The following is a 26186-nucleotide window of genomic DNA, read 5'->3' on the forward strand; positions in this document are numbered from 1 at the left end:
TTCTGCTGCTGTTTTAAGGGTCAAGATCAAGGTCACCACCAGGCTCTTTGAGTTCATTCCTGTCACCAAGGTGGGCCACACGATCAAGGATGTGAAGATCACGTCCCTGGAAGAGATCCACCTGTAATCCCTACCCATTAAGGAATCCAAGGTTGTTGACATTTTCCTGGAAAAACCCTTAAAAGATGAGGGTCTAAACATCAGGAAGTCATGCTGATGTCTATGTTCATGTCTATCTTCATGTGGAAGATCATGAACCATGCTGTTCCAGCTGTTATGGGGAAAGAAGCTTCTTTCGCAGTGGTATCAATAACAGTATACTCATAACTGAGAATGAGAAACATTGCAAGCTCCTGTGACAGCAGCCCCCCCCCCCCAGAGAAAAAACAACAATCCAGACAGGTCTGTGAAAAAGATACTGAAGTGTAGCTCTTTACAGTTGATGACTTCTGGCGGCACAGAAAGAGAATTAGGGAAGCACCCGATTATCTACAAGGGTCTGGCCACTAAGAGTTTCACCATGCTCCAATGAAAATATGGGCAACATAAATTGGACTTGGTGTATTTTTATTTGAGGAGTTGGACATGAAGGTGAGAGGTTACACCTGGGAGGAAGGGGAAGGGGGTGTGAAAGGGGTGATTTGAAATTTGTATGAAATTCTCAAATAATTAATAAAAATATTATGTTGGAAATAATGATATAAAAATTGAGAGAGAGAGAGAGAGAGAGAGAGAGAGAGAGAGAGAGAGAGAGACTGTCAGTGCAGAAGCATATTACAGATTACGAGCAGACCAGATTCACAGCTTTTGCCACTATTTTGGACTATAAAGGTCATGCTAGTGTTGGTGCTAAGTGCTCCGAGAAGGTAGCTACTGACATCGGAGACCACTATCTTGCTATCTTGCAAAGCTTTCCACTATGGTCGTCAAGAGAGGATTCTGCAGGAACAACAACGGGAAATCTTACCCTATTCCATGCAGGGTGACAATCCACTGTGTCTCTGTGCTGGTCCCTGTCCAGAGGCACTGCCATCTTTTCTGCTAGTCTTCCCAAGAAGCTGCTGCTGGTGGCCATTATGGATGAGTACTACACAGCAGCGAGGGGTTGCACTGCCACCCTGGGAAGCTTTGCTAAGGTCACTTTTGATATCATCTTCAAGACTTACAGCCATTGACCACAGGTCTCTGGAAAGAGTCCAAGTTCACCAAATCCTATGAGGAATTCACTGCCCATTTGTGAAAATCAACACCAGAGTTTCAATTCAGAGGGCATAAATTCCAGCTGTGACTACCATGTAGGGCTTTTATACAAAAATAAATAAATAAATAAATAAAGTGAATTAAATCTGTTAAAACATAATAAGCTTGAATAATCTTAAATCATATTTTCTTAAAATCAGAACTTTCCTCCATCCTAGCAGGCATTGGTTGAAACTCGCACTGCAGAAGATTTAAGTGTAGAACAATGAATTTTAGTTTGATAAAAGACAAAACAATTTTTTTAAGGCACAAATGGTTAAGTGTTGCTTAGTTAGGGGTAGTAAGCAGTAGTAAACAACAAACACTACATGTCATGCAATTCAGAAACAGGAATGTACACTTGAAATTATAAAGTTGAGCGCAACTTAAACAAATAGTAATGCTGCTTAGGGGCATAAGAAGGAGCTATTTATGAAAAAAGGTTTGCTGAATACTTTTAGTAAGTTCAAACCCCAAAGTAAGTAGTACCTGAATGATTTGTTGTTGTTAGTAGGACAGTTATCAAAACATGCTATGTAACTGTGGTAGTTAGTCTTATGTGGAAACAATGCATCCCTTATTCCCTCACCAGATCTATCTCCGTGCCTCTCAGAAGAATGAATATTAAAAAGGAGGGGTTTCATTATTCAAAATACCACATTAAGAAGTGTTACAAGGAAAAAAACATTAAACTAAAAGTCAAATTCCATGACTTAGAAATATTCCAACTGAATTAAGCAAGAACATTGAAATCCTGTGGACACTGTAGTCAAAATAACAAATTTGACTCACTATTTCATCTTATAGATGTTGAGCTGCATTATTGCTTAGGACTTATTGTCCTGATTCTCCACTGCACTTCACAAAACTCACTCTACCATGTCGTCATTTCCAATTCCCATTCTCTCTTTCTTCTCAATTATCTATATTCCAAGCATGATGTCAAAATATTCTCACTCAGAGTAATCATTCCAATGTCTTCCATAAATCTGGCTAGTTTGACATGATTCTAAACAATTTACTATTTTAAACTATTACTGTGATCATTTTGATAATTTTCCCTCATTTGAATTTAACTTCCGCAATAGATGCAATAAATTGTTGACATGGTGTGGCTTATAAGGCTCATTGATTATTTATGGCTCATTGGAATAATTTGAATGACCTGAATTATGAATCCATTATGTATATGTTTATTTCACCTCGTTAACTAATGGGTCAGATTTCAACTAGTGAATCTGACAACTGTTCTTTTTTGAAAGTGATTTGTGATCCAAAGTAGTTTTGTGCACTGTAAAAACAGAAGGCTGACTAATGTAGCCATTCACAGAGGAACAACAAGAAATTGATTCTTGGTAATAATAGCTTGTCGAGATAGCTTTGAAATATTAATTGCTTCATTTAGAATAGAATATATAATTTTTTTAGAGTGAGTTGAAGACCTTGGAAGATGGTAATGACACTTGTATTTTAATATTGAATTCTAGAATATATTGAATATACAGCCATGCGTGGAGGATGATCAATTTTAGTATCAAGTGAAATGACAGTGATTACTACTCTTTAACACATACATGTCTGATAAAATCTTGATAACAAATACCACATGTTTTCCACAGCACAAAAATGTAAAGCTTCCACAAATAATTTCATTTAGTTACACAGGTCTGAGCAGTTATCAGAGATTTTATAAACATTTTACCTGATTCAAAACAACTGAAGGCCCAGCAAGTAGGAGGGAATTTTGCCTGGTATTGTAATCATTTTGCTTAGTAATAGGTGGTTATTTTTTTCATGTTTTATTTTCATTCCTGTCACTACCACACACAGTATTTTTTTTCAAAACAGCACTTGCTCTGATCACTAAACTAAATGTCTTATATTAAAAAGAATAAAGGATATCTTAAAATGTTTAATCCACTCAATTGCTTAAAGAATATTATCTTCAGTGATGTTTATTTTAAGATTTTAAAGAATAATCAATTTTTATAAACATCTTACCTTTTACTTACAATAAATAGTTAAATATGTTAGCAGAAAATAAATTCTCTTAATTATATCCAGGAAAATTGGCCACAATAAAAGGCATTTGATAATTACTTTCAAAATGCTAGCTATGTAAAAATGGCAAGAGGAGGAGACTTCAATTGGAAGGGAAACAAGCATCAGACGAGACAAATGTGGAAACATGTCAGGTAGACACGTCAAATAAAGGATGCTTTATGATAGCATAGAAAATGAAAGTCAAATTTCTCAATCTTAAAGTTATTGCTAAAGGAGAACCAAACAATTAGAAGGTAGTTGTGAATATTTCAAAATGTCAACTGCACACAATACAGGCATTGGATAGTTTTTAAACTTGTTCATTCTCCGCTTCAATCTTCAGACAGTCTCTTATGAAAGCATTGTTAGTTCTTATTTTTATTCCTCCTCCTAGGATATATGGGTGCAAAAACCTTTTTTTTAAAGATTTATTTATTGTGTATACAACATTCTGCCTCCATGTATGCCCACAGAGCAGAAGAGGGCACCAGATCTCTTTACAGATGGCTGTGAGCCACCATGTGGTTGCTGGGAATTGAACTCAGGACCTTTGGAAGAGCAGCTAGTGCTCTTAACCTCTGAGCCATCTCTCCAGTCCTTTATATTTTATTTTATTTTTTTTTTTGCAAAAAAAACTTTATGACTGATATGGAATGTTTCTTGAATCATCAGAAGTTAATTTTAATATATTTGGATTAGTTTAGTCAGTACATAAACTTTGAAGTTGTTTAGAAAAATAAGTAAATAATATGGTTAACTAGCACTAAATACCATTTCTTGTTAAATGAGACATTGTGAAATACATTAAAATTAAAATATTTGCTATTATTTGTGCATATATAATTATAGATACATATCTATCTGTATATGACAGGAAGCAGAAATAATATTGCAGGCACAAGTATTTACTGTTTGGAGACGGACAAGAAGGAAGAGGGGAGTGGGTGTTGCAAACCATGTGCTAAGCATATAATATAGACTTGTCAGAAACCTTAAAAAATAACTGAACTTATAAAAGTCTCATAATATCGTGTAAGCACCTGTGCTTACTTATGGGCACAAAGTCACCTGATACAGCCACAAGGGTTTAAATTAGGCCCCTTCAAGGAACCACAGCACAACTGAGGCTGTGGCAGTTTTATTGAGAGCTGTCAGAGATTTCCTACATTTATCTGAAACAGGATATAATGGCAATTGCCAGGATCAGTACTGTTGTGGTTTCTAGGAAATAGTGAAGTTTGAAAGGCTTATGGTGTTCACAAAATTAATGTTTAAGACCAATTGTCCTGTCAAGCTTCTATACTTCCTTGACTCCTAAGCGAACATACAGAGAAACATTAAGTGGCCCGAATATTGCACTACCTGAGACAATGTACTGGTCTCTTAGGAACTGAAAGGGATATTGTGTCCCTGGAGCCATGGGCTCTAACCTGAAAAGGCTAGGAAGCATGCCTCTCAGGGCAGCTAAGTCAAGCCAACTCCATGGTTTCTTATGATATGGCAAGGAGCATTCTGGAGAGCAAATTAGTTGTTCATTAATTTCTTTATTTTCTAGCTTGGCCTGCTTCTGCCATTGTATCCACTACATCCGACACCTTCTGGAGACATTATTTGTCCATAAAGTTTCTGCAGGACACAGTCCTACAAAAAACTTGATAAAGGTGAGAACTGAGACATGTTATCGTTTTTTATTTTGACTACGAAAAAAAAAACAAATAGTAATACATTGCATCATTGTGTTATGGTTTTTTATCCTCTGGGAAGGGGGCCCACTATGACTCAAGACTTACCACAGGGCAGGGAACCCAGACTGCTCTGTGGACTGGAGAGGGAGGGGGAGAGGAGTGGGGGGAGGGGGAGAAGGGTGGAGGAGGGGGAGGGAAATGGGAGGCTGGGAGGAGGCGGAAACTTGTTTTTTGTTTATGTTTTTTTTCTTTCCTCAATAAAAAAAAATGTTTAGAAATCAGCACTGCACCATGACAACTTAGTTAAAAACTATATTAAATTCACCTAGAGGGCTTAGGACTTCCTCAGGTATACAGTATCAGGCATGGATTCTTAAGACTGTAGACTGATTCTGGGGAAAGGCAGTCATTTTCTTCATTTTCATTCCCACCACTATTATGACACTGATGGTCCTGTTTAATTTCAGTGACTTTTAATAAAGAAATAAACAAACAAAAATAAAAAAGGGAAGAGAAGGGGACTTAGATGAAATAGAATGTACATCTGTGGGAGAGAGATTAAGAGGGTGAGGGGTTAAAGTAAGCAGTAGCACTTTATACAGGTAAGAAACTTTGAAAGAACTAAACCAATGAAAGGCATTTTTCAAATGCTAAAGTGAATGAGTAAATGTAGGGTACGTTAAAATAATGTATTGTATAATGTATCTTATATAACTTTTATTGTGTCTTGTTTTATTTCTAGGGATGTGCATTTTATTGGGGATTTACTTCATGGATTGCTTATTATATTAATCACCCAAGATATACACCACCATGTATGTACAATTTCTTTTTAACTAAACCCATGCTAAATTATCAACATCTGTGCTTTGTTATTGATTCCATAAAATTGAATGTCTTATACTTAACAGAAAAATTAATAAAAATATCAATTTTCAATTTCTTCCATAATTTACTAAATTTTCATGTAGGCTTGAAAGACAAAATTTGACTGACGTAGATATTTTCTCTCTCTCCAGGAACTCTTTATTGCTTCAAAAAAAATGTAATGAACTGATAAAAGCAAAAATATGAAGGAAAGTATAACCACTGAGTTATTAAGGCTACTAAGAAAGGAAGAATGAGTTTTCCCAAGGAACGAATCCCATGATAGTCTTAGAAGTGGTCAGCCTTAAACACCTGGGTATACAAGCAGCACTAAATAACTCTAGGCTATGTGTATATGTAAACATTATAACTACACACACATATATATTGTATAGCATATATTGCTATATAGGGTTAAAATATATAATATATATTTTAACGGTATATGTATGTGCAGGGATATTGTCTTAATCAGGGTTTCTATTGCTGTTAAGAGTCCATCACCAAATCAATCCTTTTAAAGAACAATATTTAGTTTGAAGGCCTATGGTTTAGATTCCATCTATTTTCTTCATCCTGTGACATGACAAATTGAGGCAGACAGGGTTCTGAAGTGGCAGCTGACAGCTCTACATCTTGCATAGGCAACAAGAAGTAATCTGAGACACTGGGTCTGGGTTGAACATAAATGAAACCCCAAAGTGCACCTCCACAGTGACTCACTTTCTCGAACAAGGCCATGCCCACTCCAACAAAGCCACGCCTCCTAATAATGCCATTCCCTTGGGAGACCATTTTTCTTCAAACAGCTGCATTTTACTCCCTGGCCACCAAAGACTTGGAGCTATATCATAATGCAAAAATGGAATTAGCCAAATGTCAAACGTCCCCATAGTCTATCAGTGTCTCAAAAATGTTTAAAAGTCATAGTCCAAAATCTGTTCTGAAATTCATGCAATCTCTTATATGTAATCGCCTATAAATTAAAAAAAAATAATCACATATTTTCAACATGTAATGGCACAGGATGTACATTACATCCCAAAATGTAGGGAAGGGAGCATTTGGTGGAAACACTGATCAGAGCAATATCAAAAACCAGGTGTGAAAATTTCAAATTCTGCACTTCGTGTCTGCTGTCAAAGCATGCCTCTGACCCCTACTATTTTCAGCTTTGCTGAGTGCAGCATAATTCTTTATCTTGGACTGGTTCCACTCCTTGCTAGCATCTTTCTTGGCAGGTATCCCATGACTCTGGATATCCAGGTTTCTCCATACAGTGGCCTTTTGGGGCCTCCATTCAGGGACACTCCTTGCCTAAACTGTTTTCCTTAGTCACAGAGAAATATTCTATAACCCCCATTTTCTTTTCTGTCTGTAGAGCCAGCACCATGTGGCCAACGTTGACAAGTTCTGTTATTTGCTGGGACTGGAACATACCCTCCTTGTTTATATACATTTTCACCAGCTTTCTGCTCTCCATGCTTACCTTTACTACTGTCCTGAAACTTGCACTGTAGACCAGACTGGCCTCAAACTCTAAGATATGCCAGCCTGTCTTTGGAGTGCTGGCATTAGCCTACACCACTGCACCTGCCTCTAAGCACTTATTTAATTTCTTTTTGTAAGTGGGAATTTTAACTTGGTGGGATCTCGCCATGAGGTCTTTTTATTCCATTTCTTAATCTGTTTATCTCCTTGAACATAGCACTTAGCTCCATTCTACTCCCTGGTGTTCCTATTCTCTTCACATTTTACATTTTGCAATTTGCCTTGCTCTGCTTGCTCTTTTTCATTATAAATCTTCATTAAAGTTACCACTGTTAACAACACTACAGAGTCTATACTAGGCTATTTTGAAATTTCCACTGCCAAATTAATTAATCCAAAACACTTCACTCTAGCCTCAGGCAAACTCTTCAGACAATGGCAAAAGGTAGATGCCTTCTCCACAAAAATATCACAGGAATGATCTCTAGGCAACATTTTAAATTCTTCTCCTTTGAAACCTCTATGGCAGCTCCTTAAACCCAAATCTTTTTCAGCGCCATTGTCTTCCATAACCATACTAGAATGGCCTATTAAGCAGTATTTAAAGAATTATACTGCTCTCCTAAATCCAAGTACCAAAGTACACATTTCTCCAGATGGAAATATGGTCAGGCCTATGACAGCAATACCCACGTTCCTCGTACCAACTTCTGTCTTATTCAGGGTTTCTATTGCTGTAAAAAGACACTGTAACCACGAAAACTCTTATAAAGAACATTTACTTGTGTGGCTTACAGTTCAGAGTTTCAGTCCTTTGTCATCAAACAGACAGGCAGGCATGGTGCTGGGAAAGTACTGACAGTTATATATATTACACAGGCAACCAGAAGTAGTCTGAAATACTGGGTGTGGCTTGAACATACATGAGACCTCAAAGTCCACCTTCACAGAGACACACTTCCTCCAACAATTCCACACCTTTTAATAGTGCTACTAGTGACACATCCTTGGGATCTCATTTTTTTTCGAGCCACCACATATATAACATTATATGTGTGTATGCCATGTAAATAAAGATATGTATATGACCCCCACATGCGTATGAGTTAGTATACACCCTTCAACAAAGAAATATATTTAAAATAATAAAACAATTTTAAAAGCTCTGTCTCCTTCACTTCTTATGATAAATATAGCATTTACAACAGACTACAAAGCACACTCAAAATTTATATAATTAAAATATAAATATGAGAGGTACATGATAAAATAAATATGATCATTTTTATTACATTGTTAAACAGCAAAAATGATATTGCAAGGTATACTATTTCCTGAGCAGTGATATATATATATATATATATATATATATATATATATATAACTTATATATATAAGTTCTCATTTTCCATATGAGAACTTAGCAAGATGTGTTCTACTTTAAAAGTTCTTAGGTTCTTAGTAAAACATATTGATTTTACATTTCATTCATTTAAAATATTATTAGAATGCAAAGAAAAGCAAACAAATGAGTAAACAATAATTTAAATATTTTAGATTTCAAATGTACAATGTTAAAATTAAAAAGCATATGGCGATCTTTTTAAATAGAGGACTGATGAATCCTGAAAAAAATGTCTGCACAGTGTCTTCAGTATAATAATCTAATAAGAAAGCTTACTTGCATCCCATCTGCTTTTTCTTCTTTACAGCATTTGGAAACAGGCAAATAATAATATCTGCTATTAATTTTCTGGTATGTATTATATAGTGTTGTTTATTGATATTATAAATTTTGATTGGAAAAAAGAATATGAAAATGCACCTTATTGATAATTTGTATGTATAATATGTGTTTAACTATGTAGAAAATATCAATTTCATAGTACATATATTTTAGACAAATACATACAAATTGGAGTAAAACATAAACTTTATATAATTTACTGATAAGTTGTTAAATATTCTTATCAAAATTCTGCAGTGTAAAATTAGGATCCATGATTCTTATCATATATACACTTATGACTTTACACACGTCTAAATTCAAACGTTTCCATAAGTATAATAGATAAATATAAAAAAATTCATTAAGTTTGACTTACTGATTCAGTATGAAAAAAGTTCACATGTGTTTGATTTAATTAGTGGAAGCAAGTATTAATCCAGGGATTGACTCTTTCCAAATTGTTCTCACCATTCTTTCCTTCCCCATCATTTCATGTAGAAAACATGCTTATTTATTGAATTATATACAAGTTTATACGAGCACGTAAGAGTCTTTCTTTTTCTAATAAATCAGTACAGTAAACAGAGTACTTATATGTTTATATTAGCTTTACTCTTGTGACAAATAATGTTGTTTTATCTTATAGGTGACTATGTTTGCACATAATAGGATACCTTTATTTACTCTATAATATTGCATATTTTATACTTTTAGAAATATTTAATATTGGGGAAATACATTAAAACATTTAATTTTCATAGTTATGCATGGCCCAGGCAGAATAACTCTGCAGCTTCAATTTTTTTTGTAATGTTTCATGATTACTCTGAAAATTTTGGCAGAGTGAATAGTTGGTTCACAAAAAAATAAACAAACAAGCAAAACAAATATTCCAACTCTTACTTAACTTTAGGCTCTGATGGGTTCTTTTGTTGTTCTCTGGTTGTTGCTCTGACTTTACTCGTTCCTCACACTGCACTCCTCTGCTGTCTGCACCACGTTTGCAATCTCATTTTGGTTTGATTTGTACCACTACCTTTTTGTCCTGTTGTTGAGTTATTAATTTTCTCCAATGTGCTATAACCATGTACTAATTTTCCCCTTTTCATCAAATGAGAAAGACACATGCAAACATAAAAATTTAAAGTTAGAGCCTTTCTAAATATTATATCAAAACCAAATTATAATTAATATTTAATACTACATAAGCAAAATTCCAAAAACTTGAAACTGATTTGTTTTTCTATTCATTTATATGCCAAATATCAATGTTTTCATATACAGTTAATAAAACTATTTGAAGTACAGTTTTGGAAAAATTTAGCAAAGTCCAGGAAGCTAATGTGTACTCAAGCAGTGTTTGTAGCAGTACCAAAATCTAGTAGAAATATGGTAGAGAGAAGCAATGTGACTATAATTTCACATTTATGAGCATGCGACAGTTATTTTGTTTCAATTGTATGAAGATTCAATGATATTTTTGAAAGCTAAGATATCTAGATTTAAAGATGAGTGTTAAGATTGTTGTAGAAGGTCGCTTGTTTATTTCCAAGCTGCTCAGACTCCTAAAATAACCACTGTATTAATTAAATCACTGCTTGGCCTATTATCTCTACCTTCTTATTGGCTAGGTTTTACATCTTAATTTAACCCATTTCCACTAATCTGTGTATCACCACGTGGTTGTGGCTTACCAGCAAGTTTCGGCGTCTATCTCAGGGCGGCTCCAAGGATACTCTATATTCAGCCTTCCTTCTTTCAGTATTCAGTTTAGTTTTCCCCACTTAGCTCTTACCTACCTCAGGTCTAAGACACTTTCTTTATTAACTAGTGGTATTAACAGCATACAGAGAAGAATTCCACATCATAAGATGAATTTCAAACAGAAAAAAAAATGCCTTTGTTTGTAAGCAGAGATAATATTGGAGACATTTTATAATCCTTCTTAAAATTGAAAGCAATTAATGTAATTTTACTTAGCAGCAAATGATAGTTTGAAAGTGAGGCATATCATCATTGAACTTTTTGCAAGCAATAATTATGGGGAAGAGAAAAAATACTTAATTGCCCAGATAATTTTTATGAATGGTTGACATTTACCATATGGATTTAAATTTTGCAATCATTTGTTACTCAGATACATTTTTGGTAACAGATAATAAACAAGATATAATGCTTACAGATTTGATCAATCTTGAATATGTCATCTACATCCCGAAGATCTACATATATTATAACATAACTGGATAAATTGAAGATATTCATTTATAAAAATGAATTAAAATATGAGTGATTATTTAATTTTAATATGAATGCTGCATGTGTATTTTATTTTTGAAGAAACTACAACTCCCTTTTAAAGACAGATCATTGTAAGATATCTTTCATTAAACTAATAGAAGATCATTCAGTTGGTTATTATGCATGGCAATCAATGCAGAAATAATTATAAGCCTCCAATAATGTGTATTTAAATCATAAATATATTCCTCAATTGCAGGTACTAAGTTTTTTATCATAAAATTTTATTTGCAAAACTTTATATTCCCTTATTATTTTATTAAAGTTGGATTTTGTTTCTGTTTCTTAGTAGAACAGACCATTACCTGGTAACACAACAGTCAAATCAATTGGATGCTACTAAAATTGTTTGATCACTCATTTCTTTATTATCTACTATAATTTATCCTTTTGCCCCCTATAACTTCTTTCTACTGAAATTTTGTTACCTAGTACTTTAAAAATATCATAAGCTACACAGAGTGATCAGAAAATATATTTAAAGATCAAGCTAAAGACTTCTGATAAAATGCTTACTTAGATTTCACTCTATGGATGTTATAGTCTAGGAAGTATATAATTACCTGCTTTTTAAAACATTAAATAAAATTTTGATCTCTTAAATGTGTGCAAGAATCACACTCAAATCAAGAAAAAAGGAACAATATGACTCAGAAAAAAATATAGATTGTATATGTCAGAATTGCTCTTCCTACAAAATATATTCTGAAGTCCACATGTATTTTTATCTATTCTAAATTTTTCAATGCACTGAATATTAATGTTTTTTTTTATTTCACAACTATCTTCATCCTCTAAAACTAAACTTTTTTAAAAGCTACAATTAAAAGCAAATAATCAAAATTCTAAAACAGACTGCTTCACATAAATAATAATACATTTTTCAATTGAATTTCAACGCTACTTTGTTTTCGCTCAGTAAAGGCTTACCAGTCTATGAACAGTTAACAATTCCTATACAGAAAGTGTTCCCTTAAATTCTTTGTTTCTTCAGTGATTAACAAAATGGAAAAAAAAGCAAAACTTCAAGCAGGTTTGCTAAGCTTTCAAATAGCTCTTTATTCTAGCTTTGCGCTGTTTCTAGTATCAACATTTGTTACCTGAATTTTCTCTCCTTGTCATGAAAAAATGCAAATACCCTTGAAATAGAAAGCTGTTTGTATCTGGCATAATGTTTTTCAAGAGAAACCACAGAAGAGCCTTAAGCACATAAGAGGTAGGACTTGATTAGACAAGAGGATATATAGATTTGTATATCACAGTTTTTAATAAAAAGTGGAGAAATGGTGCTTGCTGTGGTAAGTCAGAAAGACCAGAAATGGGCTTTGGACGTTTGATATGTACTGATGTAGCAAACACTAAGAACAGCTTGTGCCTTGCTTTATCTTCAGTTTAGTTAGTATTTTAATTAATGCATATATTTTACCCTTTTCCTTGCTGAAGATTAAGTTAAAATTTAAAGATCTGTCATTTGTTTTTAATGCCTTCTTAAATTCCCTGAAATAACTTATATACATAATAACTAGATTGTGAATGGCTCTATGCATATAGTCCATAGAAACCAATGATTTAAATTGGAACTAATTTTTCTTTGTAAAGAAAAAAATAATTTTAAATAAACTGTAGTTGAAAACTTACACAATTAAATAAATATAAAGATTATGTTTTATATATTTTAACTTAATTAAATTACAATTTTACTACAACCCACTAACAGAAATAGGCATAATTTAAATCAGTCATTATCAACTTTCTTAAAGCTGCAACCCTTTAATATTGTTTCCCATGTTGTCATAAAATTACTTCATTGTTAATTTACTACTGTAATTTTATTAGTGTCATGAATTATTATGCATATTTCTGATAGTCATGATGTCTGATATGAGACACCAAAAGGGATTAAGACCCAGGATGGAGAACTACTGGTTTAATTAAAATCAATGACTGCTATGTGAACATAAAGTTCATATTTTTTTAAGCTACATAATAACAAAGCCAATGAAGAAAAAAGTCTCACAAGTAAGTCTTGGGTCATTACTTAGTCTACAATCAGTTCATGTTATTTACCATATGCCTTCTCAAAACTCAATGTCTGATACTAAAAGGTCACAAAATAAATTGTGAAAACTCAATGGATTTAAGGTTGATGTATTATAAAAACTGTGGTAATGAAGTAGATTATAGAAGCAAAACTAATAACTCTAAGTCATTCAATAAGTTCACAAATACATTAATGTCGTATTATTTGTTGGCTAAAGTTTTATCTCCAATAGTCAAAGCAGCTAAAACAAATGCATACAAACAACTTAAGAAGATTTAATTTAAATCATGCAATTGAAATAGTATATGAAGTTTATATAAAATCATGTTGAAGTATTTATTTTTCAAAAGTAAACATTCATTGGTCATTTATTTATAAACAACAAATCACTTTTTAAAAAATTATTGAAACAATGCATATAAACAGATTATCTAACAATTAAAATATATACTAACAGATTTGAAAAATAAAAGTATACAAATGAATAATTGTAAACATATAATTTTTAATTAATTAATTTATTTTTAAAAATGCATCCTTTCTCATTGTACATACCAATCCCAGTTCCCTCCCCTCCTCCTGCTTCTTCCACCTTCCCCTACCCCACCCACATCCACTCCTTGAGAGGGTAAGTTTTCTCTGAGGAGTCAAAAAATCTAGCATATCACTTTGATATGCTAGGTCCAAGGTTATTCCTAGGCCGAGTAAGGTTTCCCTCCAAAGAGAATCATCCAACAACTGATGGAATCAGATGCAGAGATCAACATCTAAGCACTGTATTGAACTCCAACAGTCCAGTCAGAGAGAGAAAGAAGCTATTGAGCAAAGGGATCAGGAGCATGATTGATAGGGATACATACCGAAACAGCATACCTGAGCTAATTGGAGCTCACTGACTTCAGACTGACAGCAGGGGAACCAGAACAGGACCAAACTAGACTCTCTAAATGTCAGTGACAGTTACATGATTGGGGCAGTCTATGGGACCACTGTCAGTGGACCAGAATTTATCCCAAATATAAAAATTTAAGAATATATCATCCTAAATTGTCATAAATATCAGTAGTGGATATTGAAATAGTATAATAATGCATCATCTTAAAGGAACATATGTAGGCATAGTTTTCCCATCATATATATATATATATATATATATATATATATATATATTAAACTACTATCTTTTTTTTTATTATACATACCAATCCATGTTCCCACTACATCCCCTCCTCCCATTCCCTTTACTTACCCTATGCCCCACTCCCAACCCCTCCTCAGAGAGGTTTCTCAGAAAATTGGGATTCAACCTACCTCAGGACCTTGCAATATTACTCTTGGGCATGTTCCCCCAAAATGCTCAATCATAATAAAAAGGCATTTGTTCAACTATGTTCATAACAGTATCATTTGTAATAGTCAGAAACAACCTAAATGCCTGTCAACTGAAGAATGGATAAAGAAAATATGGCACATTTACACATTAGAGTACTACTCAGTGGTTAAAGAAAAATGACATCTTGAATTTGAATTTTGCATGCAAATGGATGGAACTAGAAAACATCATCCTGAGTGAGGAAACCCAGACCCAAAAAGAAGAATATGGTATGTACTCACTCATTAATGGATACTAGCTATAAACAAAAGATATTGAGCTTATAGTTCATGATCCTAAAAAAGCTAAATAACAAGGTAAACCCTAAGAAAACATGTATAGATCTACCTGGAAAGTCGAATTAGACAAAATCACCTGACAAACTTGGGAACATAGGGGTGGAGGAAGAAGGGATGGTGAAAAGGGAAGAGAAGGGGAGCAGGGGAGGGATGAGGAATACCTACCATGTTTTGTTTTTAGAAAGATCATTCATTATATAATATAAAAATGTGTCTTTGCTAGACATTTTCACCTTCATCTGTTTCAGTTTTCTTGATTGTCATTTCTTTTTGTTTTTTCTAAGTCTCTTCTTTGACAACACCAATATTTTAGTAACAAAGACATAATTCTAATCAGCAAACAATAAGCACCTCCACTCCAGCAATTCTCTATATGATATGCCTTTCTTATTTCATATTCACCAATATAGTAGCTGAATAAAATAGATTATTAAACAATTTTCTAATATTATCAAGTTGAATAATGAACCTATCATTAAATTACAAATGGCTAAATTTCCTAATGTAGATTTTATCAACTCACAATAATAATTATTACTATTACTTTGAAATCAATTAAAATGTAAATTCCATTAAAATCTCTGCTTACTATCCATAATAGTCACACTGACTTCATTTTTAGAGTTTAAGTTTTATTTATATGAGAAAATTTAAATACTAGTAGTGTTAAATCACACCTAATGATGGCCATCACGACATCGTCACCACTCTGACAACGTGGAATGAACTGGTTAGCCTTTGATGATGCTTCTTTGTACCAATTAAATCCATTGTGTTTGCTTTTACAATTTTTATCTGCTACTTACCTAGCCAAACTGCTCATCATTAACTTGGTTATTCTTCGTTTGCTGTGTTTTAAATCACTGTAAACTCAACTAATGAAAATGAGAAACTAACCACACCATAGCCTTGATGCTGTGCTGTATTGCAGTCAATCACAAACTAAGCTGAAACCAACTGAATATGGAACCATGATCTTTGCACTAAAATCACTGCTCTTGTGTTAATGGGCTGAGAGTGCATACTATTTTAAAGTCTATCTTTAATAACGTATACAATAACTTCATGATAAAGAAAACTGTCCAGAAAACATGAAGAAAGAAGATAGCATTGGCAAATTAATAGACATTTGTACTTGGTTATCAACATAGTAAAGATTATCTTCTGATGGAGGAAGGTCATTGGCTAATAAAGGCACTGCCCTGGCCCATTTTATTGGTTAGAGGATAGGTGGGAGGAGTAAACAGAACAAAATGCTGGGAGGAAGAGGAAGTGAGCTCAGAGAAGCCACAGCTCTCCTCTCTGGAGCAGACGCCTGAGAGAGACGCCATGCCCTGCTCCCTGGCAGACACACGTGATGAAGCTCGGACCCAGGATGGACTAGGCTAGAATCTCCCCGGTAAGCGCACCTTGGGGTGCTACACACAGATGATTAGGAATGGGCTAAATTAATATGTGAGAATTAGCCTAGAAGAGAATGGGCCAAGCAGTGATTAAAAGAATACAGTTTTGTGTGTTGTTATTTCGGAGCATAAGCTAGCCATGTGGGCGGCCGGGTGTGGGGGACACAGCCCTGCCGCCCCATATTACTACAATCTTCAGAATTTCTATCTTGCTGTAACAAATTATTGGTGTCTATACAAGCTTTTAATGTTGTAAAATTCCCTTGTTAATTGAAAAGCTATATATATTTTGCAGATTTGTGAAGCTGGGAATCATTTTATAAATACAGTGTTGGCTCATCCCAACCACACAGGTTAGTTCTTCTATATTCATCCAACTCTTCCATTTTTTTTATTCTTAGTTTTTCCCACACTGCAGACCTAGATACATGTCAGACAGGCTGGAAACCAATGCAACCCTTGCTACCTATGAAGGTTAGGAAGGAAAATAAGGGTGATCTTTCAAAACTTAAATTTATCTTTGGAATGTATATACTTGCAGACTATGTAACTTTTTCACACCATCCTCCATTCCCACCTTCTGACTAATTACTCCCAGGACCTCAGATCACATTTCCCTCTCAACTTCATGTTCTCTTTTACATTTTTTTCTGTTTATATCTTGTAGTGTAGTGGCCTGTATATCTTGCAGTACAGAAAAGAATGCTGAAGGGTGATTGACCTACTTCTACAGTCTCAAAGAATTCAAGGAAATTTATATAATGCAAAATTTTTCAACACTGCCTTGGCTTGGCTATCCCTGCTTTCAATGGTGCTGTGTGGTCTTAGAGCTGGTCTTCATATGTCATGCTGTTCCAAGTCTGGGCTTTAGCTGCCTGCTCACCGCATGTGATCAGCACTGTTTACATGTTCTCATGTGACATTTCCTAGAAGAAATAATAGAAATTTGTTCATTACAAACTGACCATCATGATGGACAAAAGAAATCATTTAACCCAAGTCTGTCTTGGAAAAACAATGCCTTTATTGGAGTAACAAGTAGGAACATGCATAAGTGGTTCATATAGGATAATGTGCTACTCAAACAGATGAATCAATCTAAAACCCAATCCAACATATGAACTCACAAAACCTACAGTCCTGCACATCCCTGAACAACCTGAAGAGTCTTTTCCATCTAGAGATTCTTCATTGCTTCTGATATTTTACGGGGGAGGGGTGACGGGAAATTGAATACTTTTGAGTCTTTTCTTTCTTTCTTTCTTTTTTTTTTTTTTTTTTTTTTTTTTTGATTTTTGAGACAGGGTTTCTCCATAGCTTTTGGTTCCTGTCCTGGAACTAGCTCTTGTAGACCATGCTGGCCTCAAACTCACAGAGATCCGCCTGCCTCTGCCTCCCAAGTGCTGGAATTAAAGGCGTGAGCCACCATCGCCTGGCAATACTTTTGAGTCTTATGAACTTCCTTTTGCCTCTAACAAGGACAGTTTTAGTTCAGAGGAAAAAGCTACAATATGCATGATATCAAGTAGACATTAGTAGTGTTCATATTTTACTTTTAATTTGCATTTATCAATGCAGTTTTAATTATGTTAAGTATATTTACTAAAATTAAACTATAGATAATTCTGTTTAGATCTGTATCCCACTTTTAATGAGATTATTTGGTATTTCTATGGCTAGTTTCTTTAATTCTTTGTGTATTTTGGAGATCAGCCCTCTGTCAGATATGGAGTTGGTGAAGATCTTTTACCATTCTGTAGGTTGCCTTATTGACAGTGTTCTTTTCCATACAGAAGCTTTTGAATTACAGGGGGTCCCATTTATTAATTCTTAATCTCAGTTTCTTTGCTACTGGTGATACATTCAGAAAGTAGTCTCCTGCACCAAAACATACAAGGCTATTTCACACTTTTTCTTTTATTAATTCCAGTGTAACTGGGTTTATGTTTAGGTCTTTGATCTACTTGGACTTGAGTAGTACAGGGTAGTTGTAGGCAGAGACTGCTTATATGTTTCCGGCTGCCCAGACCCAAAATAATCAGACAGAAACTATTTTATTTGAAATACTGTTTGTCCAATAGGTTAAGTGTCTTTCTAGTTTACATCTTTTTTTTTAATTTTTTATTGAGAAAAAAAGTTTCCACCTCCTCCCAGCCTCCCATTGCCCTCCCCCTCCTCCCGCCCCTCTCCTCCTCCCCCCACTACTCTCCCCCTCCCTCTCCAGTCCAAAGAGCAGTCAGGGTTCCCTGCCCTGTGGAAAGTCCAAGGTCCTCCCCACTCCGTCCAGGTCTAGGAAGATGAACATCCAAACTGGCTAGGCTCCCACAAAGCTAGAACATGAAGTAGGATCAAAATCCCGTGCCATTGTCCTTGGCTTGCATCAGCCCTCATTGTTCGCCATGTTCAGAGAGGCTAGTTTACATCTTAAATTAACCCCATTTCTATTAATCTGTGTATCTCCATGTAGTTGTGGCCCATTGACAAGGTTCCATCTTGTATCTGAAGTCTGTCTCCAATGGCGGCCACATAGCTTCTCACTGACTTCACCTACATTCTCCCAGCATTCAGTTTAGTTTTCCCACCTAGATCTATTCTGCACTATCAAAGGTCAAAGCAACTTCTATATTCATTACCCAATAAAAGCAACACTTATACAAAAGGACTTCCCACACCAGGCAGTAGATATGGATCTAATTGCATTCTTCCACATGTTGCCACCCAGTTATGGCAGCAACATTTGCTGAAGATGCATTCTTTTTTTATTGTATACTTTTGACTTCTTTGTCAAAAATTAGGTGTTCATAAGTTCATATGTTTTTTTTTTCTTTTTGGTTTTTGAGACAGGGTTTCTCTATGTAGTTTTGGAGTCTGTCCTGATACTGGCTCTGTAGACCAGGCTGGCCTCCAACTCACAGAGATCAATCTGCCTCTGCCTACTGAGTACTGTTTTTTCCTTAGCATTAATGATTTGTTTGAACTGTTGATCTGGTCTTGATTTAATTTTGATACATGGTACCTATTAAGAAAGCCTAAGATTCTTCATCCATCTCTTTTTTTTCTGTTGTTGATGCTTGTACCTGTAGTTCCTGTTTGCTCACTCAGATTTTCCTTTTCCAAAATTTCATTGGTTTGTATTTTCTTTATTTTTTCTATTTCAGTTTTGAAGTCTTAAACCATTTCCATCACCTGTTTGATTGTTTTATTTATTTATTTATTTTTGTTTTCTTTACAGAATTTATTGATTTCTTCCAATTTTTGTTTGTCTTTTCCTCAACTTCTTTTAGGGACTTTTTAATTTCCTCTTTAAGAGTTTCTGTCATCTTCATAGAGTAATTTTTAAGTTGTTTTCTTCTGTTCCAGTTGCATTGGAATGTTCAGATTTTGCTATTGTAGGATCACTTGATCTGGTGGCACCACATTGCTCTTTCAGTTGTTAACCGTATTCTTACACTGGCATTTACTCATCTTTTGTGGCATGTGCCTATGCTTTTCTTCCAACTATTATGGTTTGCACCTATGCCTATGTAGTCTGCTGGAGATATGGGGGAAGACTGGTCATGGGGAGGATGTTCACGGGCATGGGGTTGGGTGGCAGAGTTAGTCTTGGAGGGAAGGAGTCCAGTGGGTAACAGTGGTTTGGGTTCTACCTAAAGGCAGTTCTCTCACCTGTGTGCAGGCTGTTAAGAACAGCAACAGAGCAGGGGAATTCCACTGGGGGACGGCATAGTCCAGCTGCCTTGCTGATGTTGTAATAGGAGGGGAAGGGGCACAGGATGTGCCCTGGGGTTCAATTAAGATCTGGACTTTGGGACAGTCCAGCTGAGAGTCCTGTCACTAATCTTATTTTCCAACTATGATTTTCACCTGTGCCTACATAGTTTGCTGGGGTTGCAAGAAAGGACTGGCCAGGGAGGAGGATGTTTAGATACTTGGGTTTGGGTGGCAGAGTAGGTCTGGGTGGGACAATTTCTGGGGGGGTGACAGGGGTTTGGATGCAACATTGAGGTATGACACTCACCTGTCTGCAGGCTGGTGGGTACTGAACCCTTAATTCTATTTTTATTTTGAACACACCAAAACACCCTTCCCATCATTATTAATTCTCAGTATATTAATATTACTAGTGAATAGTTCCACAATTATACCACTTCCTTATACCAGGAACAATCTATTCTGTGTCATCTAAGTACAATACACTGTCTACTGTAAGATCTTCAGAAAGTTCATCAACTCTAAAAGACCGTTCTAATCTCTGATTCATTAAAAATAGAAATTCCTGGCCAGGTGGTGGTGGCATAGCCCTTTAATCACAGCACTAGGGAGGCAGAGGCAGGTGGATCTTTACGAGGTTGAGGCCAGCCTGGCAAACAAGGCTCCAAAGCTACAGAGAAACCCTGTAAATATCTGTGTTTTCTGATAGTCTTAGTTAAGCCCTGTGATAGGGTCATTCAATCCCCCTAAGGGTCTTTACCCACAGGTTGAGAACTCCTGTTCTAAGAGAACCAGCAACATGTGCTCATCTTTGTCATAAACTGAGGAATAATCAGAGCTGTTGTTTCATATATTTTTAACTTGATATTTCAACCACAGTTAAATTTTTTTAACATAGCATGCTGACATTTTACTATGACTTTACAGTTGTAACTAAATGAGATTAGTTGATTTCTTATCTGATTAAATTTTGCCACAGAGAATAAAACAGTAATTTTGTAATTCATATTTTCTTTTACAAGTGTCACAGCGCAAAGTTCAACTTGAAATCATTATAAATTTATTTTTCCAAAATGTTCCCTGAAAAAAATTACTGAGAGAGAATTAATGAAAATCAAGTGATGGTGTGCTAAATATAAGAAAGCTGTAAATAACATTTTTGATTGCTTAGCCAAAATAATTTGTGTGGTATTTCTGAATGTTAACTGTACTGATTCAGGATAACTCTCAAGACACTTTTAAACTCATTTTATATAAATGACATCCTTATACAATTCCCTTTGGATTTTTAACTAATTTGGTAGTGAATTTTGAGGTATTTAAATCTCATACAATTATTCTTTGACACTAATAGAGAATGTTAAAAATGACGGAATTAGCAAAGCGTGCTTTATAATTTAGAACAGATTATTGCTGCAGGTGTGGTATTAAACAGAGTAAGTACTATGATCATTTAATTCTTTAATTAATTGTTTATATTTTTGCCTCTCACAATTTTACAAAACATAGATGTAGAAATATTTAAAAAATAAGAGCTATTACCTCTGAGTCAAAATGTCATAACATTTGAAACTATGGTTCTTCTAGGTTATTAATGAAATAAATTGCCACGAATATATGACATTTTATGTGTTATATGATTGTACTCAAGAGTCAAGAATTTAGTATAACATAATAAGAGCACTGTATCATTTGCAACTTATGTTCACAATTAAGAATTACTTTCTCTTTCCTAAAAGGGAGCAATGCCTGTTTCCCAAGTCCAAATTGTAACCCCTTTACATGGCTGTTTTTCCTGGTTTCCTGTCCTAACTACACCTATGAGGTATGTTGTTTACAAATAACTGAATAGTATTCTACATATAATAAACCCACAACTTTGTGCTTTAAATATATTATATGCAGTCTGCAGATCGATATTTTCCAAAGATAATGACGGGAAAATTAATATTCTATATAAATACATGTATACTTAGTATATTTGCAAGTTTTATATAACATAGCATGAGATATATCAGAATTTTGAGTATAGCAAATATTTTAAAATGTTGCTCATTTCTAATGTGACTTTCACAATATTTTGTGGCCCTTTATGGCTTTCATATGTAAAGGCTATTAGTATAATTTCTTTGTATCCATAACTTTTATAATGTTTTGAGATTTCAAATTACTTATATGATCACAAGTGAATAGATGAGTCACAGTGTCTCACCTTAAAATTTTATTTTAACAGATTGGATCCTGGATTAGTTTCACAGTAATGACACAAACACTTCCAGGTAATCTTAATATTTATTGACAATTAATCATCATGGGAGCATCTGCCAGAGAAATAACTTATGCAAATGAGTTACTCTCCCACTAACGTAGAAGATTTTTGTACTAATATACTGCATGTGCATTTTTATTTTTATAGTGATTTTTAGTCTTCAAATACTGAAATATTATCTCATATTTGTCCTTATATAACTGAAACTTAATTCAAGGCAGTGAATATAATTGAAGTATATTATTGATTGAGGAATTCACTGAAAGCGACCTCTCTTGTGTATATACGTCTGTAAAAAATGGACTGAGGAAAGCTGATTGCAAATTTTGAAAACTTGATATTTTAACATAAAGAGAAAAGTTGGATCACCCAAGTGCTATACTTAAAAAACATATGTAATACCATTGTCATTGATCCATTTATCAGTTATGAATTATCATTAGCTTATATATATAAATATACAAAGTGTGCAAATAGTATATACACACACATTCTTATTGACTACATGACTTCTTTTTGACAATTTTTTGAGAAGACAATATATAAGGAGTTTTTATAGATTTTTTTTATTTATCCTTCAAATAATTTTGTGCATGTATTATTGTTTGCAACAAATAGAAGAAACTTTATAGGAAGCTATTCAGCATTTGGTAAATATTTTTATTAGAAATTATTTTGTTCTTAAATATAAATCATTGTTTCCATTACAGAAATGTAACAATGTAATTGTTTTGGTTTTTTTTTCTTTCAGTTGGTATTTTTACAATTTTAATGAGCATCCAGATGTCTTTGTGGGCCCAAAAGAAGCATCAGATATATCAGAAGAAATTCAACTCATGTGTGCATAGGAAATCAGCAATAATTCCATTCATATTATAAGAAAATATTGTGATATTCATCTGGTCAAAAAGGGAGACATCTAAATTCACTAATAAAGTTTTGGGAAAAAAATAAGCAACTACTAGAATACAATAATTAATTAGCAAAAGTATTTTTAATGCAAGAAAATGATGATAGAATTTGGCTAAAAACAGTATGAACTAGGGGTAATAAAAGGTAGGAGTTAAATTGGCATGATGAGTCTTGCTGAATAACAATACACTAAAACTTGAACCAGGATGTTTGCCATGAGGGTGAGTTCACATGCTAGGTTATGTTGGATAGTCCATCTTACAATGAAACAGAAGAGAACTGAAAGCTAAAGTTATGAAAATAAAATAAAATATTAAAAATAGCATTGAGTTATTTGCAAGAGCTTGATCTTAAAATAAAGTCTTATTGAATGAATATTTAATAGAACTATTTCATAAGGTAATTTAATTATCTGGTGTCTGGTCTGGTGACCTGGCTCAGTGCGTAAGAGATTTTTTTTTTTTAATAGTGAGAACTTCCCATATTGTATTTGACCCTTAAAAACCTCCTTCATTATTCCCTTGGATTTTGTGGTGATTTTTTTTTTTTTGGTTGGAATGTTTCCAGTTTTACATTGCTATGTGACTAAACATTTTAATAGGTAGACATAATTGTTACTTGAGAAATGTCATCTTTAAACTAGGTGATTAGTATGTGACAGTCAAAACAGCAACCCAAACGCTGTCACTACCCTGAAAGAAACCGTAGACCCAAGTCTACAAGAAAATAAACAATTTGTGTTACTACATCCAAATTTTTTATCTTTTAAGAGGGCATAAACTGGTTTGATAGACACATCTTGGTTTTAATAATAAAAAATAGTATAGGTCATATAAGTACAAAAAATTTAAAGTTACAAATAAAAACCAATTAAATGCATGTATGAAAACAAAGCTAAATTTACATCATTTATCATGGACTTACCTCTTTGGTTACAAAAAACATAATGGGACAAATATACAGTATCCAACACACAAAAATTTAGAAGTATATTGAATCCGACTGCTACAGTGGATCGTCTCTAGAGCCATTTCCCTGTTATAGGTTTCAAGAATGCATTGCCTCTCCATCTCTAGCATTTTCCAGGAGTGTTCTTTAGCTGAAGAATTAAAAATTCTAAAATTTAAAACACTATGACTAGTTGGAGATGTGTAATTTTTTTATGTCATGGCACTTTCACAGAATAAATTATCCATTAATTTGTTGCTCTGTAGTTGTATTCCATTTGTCAAAGAAGAGTGAGTCTGTCTTCACGGAGAAAAAATATTATTTGAGACTGGAAAAGGTTGGTCCCCTCTATTGGTGCAAAACTAGTATTGCTTCATTTTATCAAGGTCCAATCAAATGAAAAAAAAATCCACCATATATCAAATAGAAGTGGAAGATATAATTGAACATGCTTGAGTTTCCATGTTTAGAAGATTTAAAGCAAAGCTTTAGAAAACCAGCAGGTTTTCATGTACTGTTTGAAGTTTGTTGAAATGCATTTTTCCATTTTTTTTGGACAAGATACTTTGTGAATTACATACTAAAATTTTGACAATTAAGATTATAAGTTTCATAAAATAGAAAACAATTTTTAATGCTAAAGTTAATTACATTTAGAAGGAACAGTATAATTTATCTAATCGAATCATTAGTTTTTATGCATATCTGCTTAGAATAAGACTACTCCAAAATAATTTCCAAAAAAATAATTGTTTTAACATACCACTACTATGTCAAATATAATTATGAAAAGTTCCTAGAGCTATAAACATAAGAAACTAAAGTCTTGAAGCATCAACAGCCAGACCTCACCCACTGCCACAGTATTGTGATTCTCAACTTCACCCAATATCATTTAATACAGAAATTACTACACTTGTGATATATTTGGTTTTATTTGCTGGTTTGTCTTTTTCATTGATAAACAATTTTATATAATGTATTCTGATCATGATTTTCCTTCCCAAACTCCTGCCTGACCTCCACTTTTCTCCACCTCTCTATACCACAGCTCCATGCCTTTTTCTTCTCTCTTCTCCCTGCCAGTGCTGTGACCCTATCTGGCTTGCATTCAGTAGTTTTATGTGTGCTGCCACAGTCTTTGTGAGTTCATTTATTAGTAGCCTTGATGAGGTTTTAAGACCCTGTTTCTTTGAAGTTTTCTGTCAGTTCTGGCTAATACAATCTCTCTGTCATATATCTCTCATCAGCATATATTCCTGAGTCTTCAGGAAAGTTGTTCACTTAAGTGTAGCTTGTATCTTTAATTGCTGCGTCCAAATCATAAGCCAAATGGTAAAAACTTCTAAATTTGTTTGTATATTGACATTTACTTAGGAATGCATTAAATTTTCAAGACATTTCAATTCAAATAAGTAACTAGTCCCAAGGAAGATCAAAGTCAGCTATTGATTTGTGTAAAGTATAGCGTTTCATATCTAAAATAAAAAAATCATTGAATTAATAATAATAATAATAATAATCTCTTCTATTTATATTTTGTTAAAGCACAAAAGGAAGGAAATTCCTTTGGTTGTTTCAAGAAATTCCTTTGGTTGTTTCAAGATATTCAAAGTGATTACAGCAAATGATGCTTTATAAGTTCAATTAAAGTTATTTAATGACATCTGTTCTTAATGATAATAATGAAAAATCAAGCTTCTCAACGGCTGTAAAAAGCTACTCTTTGCCCAGATGTATAGCTAGGCATATAATTAGCCTTCCTTTCACGCAGCTTTGGTGTAGAAAGGTGGAACATATTTTCAAAGACAGCAATCCTTGCAAACAGGGAATGTTTTAAACTGCAGTTTTAAACAAGAGTTTGGTGGGGTGGGTG

General features: G+C 34.0%; 1 protein-coding gene across 1 annotated transcript in view; it reads left to right on the forward strand.

Annotated features, from left to right (window-relative positions):
- The window catches only part of Tecrl (trans-2,3-enoyl-CoA reductase like), a 68377-nt gene extending 43810 nt beyond the window's left edge, over window positions 1-24567 (forward strand). Inside the window, exons 6-12 of the mRNA XM_041671487.1 lie at window positions 4838-4943; window positions 5710-5782; window positions 9038-9081; window positions 16766-16823; window positions 21921-22006; window positions 22415-22460; window positions 23202-24567. Coding sequence (XP_041527421.1) covers window positions 4838-4943; window positions 5710-5782; window positions 9038-9081; window positions 16766-16823; window positions 21921-22006; window positions 22415-22460; window positions 23202-23329 — 541 coding nt within the window. The 3' untranslated portion in view covers window positions 23330-24567. The remainder of the gene's footprint in view (window positions 1-4837; window positions 4944-5709; window positions 5783-9037; window positions 9082-16765; window positions 16824-21920; window positions 22007-22414; window positions 22461-23201) is intronic.
- The last annotated feature ends 1619 nt before the right edge of the window (window positions 24568-26186 follow it).

This window comes from Microtus oregoni, unplaced genomic scaffold (genome assembly GCF_018167655.1).
Source record: "Microtus oregoni isolate MIOR12 unplaced genomic scaffold, Mior012 000021F_ref0000039, whole genome shotgun sequence".
Taxonomy (NCBI): Eukaryota; Metazoa; Chordata; class Mammalia; order Rodentia; family Cricetidae; genus Microtus; species Microtus oregoni.